Genomic DNA, 6841 nt, shown 5'->3' on the forward strand with positions numbered 1-6841 from the left:
TTAAGTAATTACAAGAGAAGCACTCACTTAATTTACTCCACTCACTTAATTTACTCAATTCACTCCTGAGAAATAATTTCGCTCATCTGTCTTGTCAATTCTCGTCAATTGGATAATGTCAACACCAAACTATCCCTTCTACACCATTTATATAAACATAGCTGAATCAAAAAGAGAGACAATAAGAATCAAAAGCCTTAAGCGATCGAAACTGTGAAGATTGACAGTATCCTGATCCTTTTGCCATTTCAGTGGGAGTTAGGACTTCTAATGCTGTGGATTCTTTCTTTCATACCTATATCTAACCTTCAGATTTAGTTAAAAAATGGTAGAAGCCTTTTCTGTTTAGTTTTTTTATGGAACTATGTATAAAAACAGGAAGAACTTGAAGAGATGCCTCAACTTCACACCCTATTTATCTACTTGCAATCCTTACGTTAGAGATTTCTTTTTAATGCATCATTAAATGTATCAATGATGACTGACCATTCATATTCCATCAGTTGGTTCACATTGAACTACTTTCTCAATTCCTCAGATTCTTCATATTTTGAACATAGTGAATTAATTGGTTCATCAATACAGTGTTTTATGAAAGAATAATACAGTTTCTGTAAGGCATAAAAGTCCAGTAGAAGAGAAGCTTGTTTAACGTACCCATTCAAGAAAGAATCATTTAATGTTCATTATGTTATCATTTTCATCAACTTTTCAAATTCTTACATGTTAGAGATTCACAAAATGAAACTTGGTTAATGTACCCATTTATGAAGCAATAACTAGTTTTCTAAAACGTACATCAATATCTCAAGGCTAATTAATTTTGTCTATTATAGGAGAAGATGAATGATAAAATTGGCATCCAACTTTTTATGGATATTTTGGTAATTTAACTTTACACCTTAGAGCTTCCTACTTTTAGTATAATATATATATATATATATATATATATATATATATATATATATATATATATATATATATATATATATATATATATATGATATGATATTTTTTTTTATTTTTTTTATTTTATTAAATCCGAAACCAAATGAAAACATCAAATTTTTTAATTTTTTTTGAAATTTTAATTTTGGTTAGATTTGGTTTCTCGATTTAATGCGAATAATACGCACCCCTATTTTTTAGAATAATTAAACCTTTTAAACGAAATTATCACCTTCTTATAAAATTAGACCTATACGTGAATAAAATAAAAAGGCAAACTTGCAGACGAAGAAGTGTAGGTATGATACGAGAGCGCATATATTGCATGCAATGCAACAGGTGTCTTTGTAAGAGAACTGTTTGGTTTCATCACACAACAAAATGTTAAGACAAAACCCCATTCTCATAACAAGAAGCTAAAATTTGATTTCACCTGAGTATCAATGTGTTGCTTTCCCATGTACCCACAAAACAAAACAACACCTCAAATCAGCCTTCTTCACCACGTGTTAGTGCTCACTCAGTACTACTAGCTCAGCACCATTATAACGCCTATTCTCATGGGTTTTCATTCTTTTCTTGATTTTTGCTAGAATTCATGTCCATTTGTTATTAATTCTGCATTTTTTGCATTGATGGGTTTCTTCCATTTCTTGAAAACACAGCTTAGTAGGAGTTTGCAGCTCAATTTGAGTGCCATTTCTAACTATGTTAATCAGCTCATTTCTTCATCAATTGTAGACTGTAAAGTTAGAATCTTGACTTCACTGGCTTCAATTCTTGGGTTTAGGAAGCTGTGTTTTCTTGAACCAACAAAGTGTTCCCCAGTGAGTACTCAATCATTTGAATCCAATGTTGACAAGAAACAAGAAAATGCTGTTTCTGCTTATGAAAAGGTTATTGAGAAGCCAAAACACAAGAAAACCAAAAGGCAGCCTAAGGAATGGAGGTGTATAGATTACTGCTGTTGGATAATTGGATACTTGTGCACAACTTGGTGGCTACTTTTATTTCTATGCAATTTTTTGCCTGCCAATTTGCCAGGACTTAAGGTTCCTGAACCACCTGGGACTAGGCTAAAAAATGAAGGCTTAATTGCTCATCACCCTTTAGTTTTGGTGCCTGGTATAGTAACGGGAGGTCTTGAGCTTTGGGAAGGTAGGCCTTGTTCTGAAGGCTTATTTCGTAAGAGACTTTGGGGTGGTAGCTTTGCTGAAATATTCAAGAGGTTTGTGTTGTAACAGTAAAGTCACAAAATTATTTGCCTCTATGTGATCAGGAGGTCGAGGTCACGGGATCGAGCCGTGTAGCCGTGTGTATGTGATCAGGAGGTCACGGGATCGAGCCGTGTGCGTATAATAGACCCTTTTTATCCGGCCCTTCCCCGGACCCCCGGACCCCATAGCGGGAGCTTAGTACACCGGGCTGTCCCTTTTTATTGAATTAATTACCTTTGTTTTCAATTAGTAAGCTTAGGTTTTGTTGAGAGTTAATTCCCAATTGAAAGTTTTTTCTGCAATTTTAATTAGGCCTTTATGTTGGTTGGAGCACCTATCTTTGGATAATGAAACAGGGCTTGATCCACCAGGGATTCGAGTCCGGGCAGTGACAGGATTAGTAGCAGCTGATTATTTTGCTCCTGGTTATTTTGTTTGGGCTATTCTTATTGAAAATTTGGCAAAGATTGGATATGAACAGAAGAATATGTACATGGCTTCTTATGACTGGAGGCTATCCTTCCAAAATACAGAGGTTTGTCCTTCCTCTGCTTCTTTTCTTTAGTCCCACTTTCACTCAAGTTATTCTCTATCCCCTCTCTAGAATAGCAAATGCATAAAATTAATTAAGTCTTTCAGGTTATCATACTCAAATGTGTAGAGCAATAAATGCCACTTTTATCATCATTTATTAGGCAACCATTTTCTTTTCCTTTATTCTGCAGCATTATCACGTTAAGTTTGATTTGTCCGCTTGATATAAGTACCCAACAGAATTTAGTCTATAATTCCACTACATTGAGTTCTGCAGTAGTTGTAACAATAAGTACGCTTCAATCCTAAGCAAGTCGTGGTTGGCTATATGAATTGTCACTGTGATATGTCACTCCATTTACATTAGTAGTTGTAAATATTTTTTTAAAAAAACATATCTATATCAAATGAACAAAATTGAGTTTCTTTCTTCCATTTAGTTGGAAGATTCTGAGCAAATCCGACCATTTGAGGTTTCTTGAGGTGGTTGTCCTTCTTGAGGACATTGTCACTTGTCTCGAATTTAGATATAGATCATTCTAATGTATCTGTTTATTTGGAAACAAGCAGATCAGAGACCAATCTCTGAGCAGGCTAAAGAGAAAAATTGAGCTTTTGTATGTAACAAATGGTAACAGGAAAGTGGTGGTAGTGCCTCATTCAATGGGAGTAATCTATTTTCTCCATTTCCTTAAATGGGTTGAAGCGCCTCCTCCCGTTGGAGGGGGTGGTGGCCCAAATTGGTGTGCCAAGCACATCAAAACAATCATGAATGTTAGTCCAGCGTTTCTTGGAGTTCCAAAAGCGGTGGCCAATATATTGTCTGCTGAGGGAAAGGATGTTGCCTTTATTAGGTTTGTCTTCAGAACCCAAAATTCTGCGGTAGAACTTTTCGGTCATCTATATTGATGAAGCTGAAATTTGATTATTTTCCATCAAATGATGTTCTCAGCACCTTTACTTTTGCAGAGCCATGGCTCCTGGTCTGTTAGACTCTGAGACCTTTGGTTTCCAAACCTTTCAACATGTTATGAGGGTATTTCGAACATGGGACTCTGTCCTTTCATTGCTACCGAAAGGAGGAGAGACAATCTGGGGCGACCTGAATTGGTCCCCGGAAGAAGAAAATGTATGTCATTCAGCAAAGACACAATACCTGCAATCCTCTTCAAAGGAGAATAATGGAAATGATACCAGCCCTCGGAGGTTTGCCGAAGTAAAACAGCGTGCGAAATACGGAAGATTAGTTGCATTCGGGAAGGCAGCATCTGAGCTACCTTCTTCACAGCTCTCTTTTATTGATCCAAAGGTAAAAGTTACTAGTTCCACCTTTTGTTTAATATTTCACTTGGACACTTCTGATCTGTCAGCATGAGAAGAATGAAGTTGAGGTGTGACTAGATAGGATTGCGGTGCCAAATGCAAACAATTTAGACATCTAGGTTCATTTTTGCAAGAGAATGGAATGATAGATGAAGATGTTACCCATATGATTAAAACCAAATGGTTTAAATAGAAGTGCTACCAGAGTCTTATGTGATAAGAAGGATGCCTACATAAGTGAAAGGTAAGTTATATAGAACAACCATAGGACCGACAAATGTTATATGGTAGTGAATGCGGGCTGCTATCCACAAGATGACTGTTGTAAAGATGAGAATGCTAAGATAGATGTGCGGTCATTCAAAGATTAGATAGGATAAAAAATAACACATTAGCCAGAAGGTTCAAGTACCACACATTGAGGATAAAGTGAAAGAAGTCGCTTGAGGTGGTTTGTTCATGTCTTGTGTCGCCCTACCGATGCACCAGACACTAGTGAATAAAGGTGTTAAAAGGGGACAAGATAGACCTAAAATCGCAGTGAAAGAAGTTCGAAAGACTTACAAATCATTGGAATCAATACAGGCTTAGCTAAAGATAGCGCACAAAGGAAGAAATAGATCCATATAGGTGATACTTACTACTAGATAGGAATAGGCCTCATTACTATTTTTATATGTATTAAACTTATTTCCACTACTGTTATTTTATTTTGGCATGATGATGATATGAGTTGTGGGAATTCATATTGCTGAATCCAAGCACTCAGGCATAGTTGTTTTTGGACATTTCTGATTTGTCATTCACTATGGCTCGTATAATTGCTTTGACAGAACAATCTTGAGCATACTTGCATCATATCCGCTTTAAAATGTGGCTAACAATGAAATGATAGGTTTTGCACATCATTTACATCACATGTTTTAGGCTTTTTGACGATTGCTGATTGTTGTTGACATGTATTACTGGATTATGCACATAAGAAGAGAACCATTAAATCTTTAAGATTTAATCGATAGTAAAAAACAACAACAACAGTGCCTGAATCCCAAGCTAGTTTAGGTCTCCGAAAGTTTACTAGACGGTAATAGTAATAATTCTTTCATTGCCTTTTCTATTTCAGTGCTACTTGCCCTGATTCATTAAATGTATGGGAATAATTTTTTCCCTTTTGCTAGGGAATTAGGGAAACTTTCACAGAATGAGTCTTTTTTTTTCCACTCTCCAGTCCGTCTTTAGTGACTGCATGTAATCTTGAATATCAACAGGAATTCGTGCATGGGAGTGCACCCATTTCCAGCACATCATGTGAAGAGTTGTTGACAGAGTATGATGAGATTAGTCGAGAGAGCATCAAGAGAGTGGCTGAAAATGAAGTGTATACAGCACGAACTCTCATAGATCTTCTCAGATTTATAGCACCAAAGATGATGCAGCGCACTGAGGAACACTTCTCTCATGGATTAGCAGAAAACTTGGAAGATCCTAAGTATAGTCATCACAAGTATTGGTCAAATCCACTTGAAACCATGTAAGTTCGAATAAGTAGCAAATCTATTAGCATATAACTTCATTTCCTCTTCATTGTTTCCTCCAATTTACCTGAATGCCTTTGCTTAGTCCCAGTGCAATAAGTCAATCCTATGCTAATAAAAGTTCCATTTTCAGGTTGCCAGATGCTCCAGATATGGAAATTTACTGCTCATATGGAGTGGGAATTCCCACTGAAAGATCATATGTCTACAAGATGTCACCTTCTGACAGATGCAAGAGCATTCCTCTTCAGATTGATAGCTCTGCAGACGGAAGCGATAATGGCTGCTTGAGTGGTGGAGTATACTTTGTCGATGGTGATGAGAGTGTGCCAGTCGTGAGTGCTGGCTTCATGTGCGCAAAAGGATGGCGAGGCAAGACACGTTTCAACCCCTCGGGGATTGCTACTTACGTGAGAGAATACCAGCACAATCCACCAGCTAGTCTGCTAGAAGGGAGAGGCACAGAAAGTGGTGCTCATGTTGACATTCTAGGAAACTTCGCCTTGATCGAGGATGTTCTACGTGTTGCTGCTGGTGCTTCAGGTACAGAGTTAGGTGGTGATAGGATTTATTCGGGTATCATGGAAATGTCGGAGCGGATAAATATTCGGCTATGACAGCAAAGCAATTTTTGATACATGGATGAAGAACAAAGTAAGAGTCAGATAAAAGAGTTTTAAAAATATAGGAGAAGGTTGTGTTGTTATTTACGGAACACTTGAACAAACGACTAAAGACAGAGCCTCAAGAAGGAATCAGGACAAATGAAGTGTGGAATCTGTAAGGTGGGTGGCAGTAGGGTGACTATGCTAGTGGCAATCAGGGTGGCATTTCTGACTTTTGGAATCTCCTAGTAATATATTCTTAGATTCTCCGATTGTAAAGTTGTTTAGGCCTGAGGTGTGTAATGATCACAGTTTCAGCGTTGAAAGTTTTGTGCCAAATTTCTGCCTCGAATTACACTGACCAACACTTTAGTAACATCTGCTGGGGCGTCACTCGTGAAAAGTTAAGCTATTTTCTACAAATCACAAAGGTAGAGCAGTAATTAGGAGTTTGTGTTGCGGAAGCCAAATGTATATAGTGTGAATAAGTCACAACTACTATACGAAAAATTATGACAGCCACCAAATAATAAATAAGACAATAAAGCAACAATAAAGGGAACACCAGAATTTACGAGGTTCGGCTAATTTTGCCTACTCCTCGGACACAACCAATATTTTATTTCACTCCAAAAATACAAGTGAAATAATACTAAAGAGAGAAGATACAAATGTCTTA

The 6841-nt window shown here is 37.0% G+C and overlaps 1 protein-coding gene across 1 annotated transcript; it reads left to right on the forward strand.

Annotated features, from left to right (window-relative positions):
* Positions 1-1583: 1583 nt before the first annotated feature.
* LOC104221715 (putative phospholipid:diacylglycerol acyltransferase 2) lies at positions 1584-6451 on the forward strand. Its single transcript, XM_009772837.2, has 6 exons — positions 1584-2176; positions 2478-2700; positions 3270-3553; positions 3669-4008; positions 5291-5553; positions 5691-6451. Exons 1-6 carry the CDS (start codon positions 1584-1586, stop codon positions 6172-6174), a joined length of 2187 nt encoding a protein of 728 aa, XP_009771139.1. The 3' UTR covers positions 6175-6451.
* The last annotated feature ends 390 nt before the right edge of the window (positions 6452-6841 follow it).

Source organism: Nicotiana sylvestris, chromosome 6 (genome assembly GCF_000393655.2).
Source record: "Nicotiana sylvestris chromosome 6, ASM39365v2, whole genome shotgun sequence".
Lineage (NCBI taxonomy): Eukaryota > Viridiplantae > Streptophyta > Magnoliopsida > Solanales > Solanaceae > Nicotiana > Nicotiana sylvestris.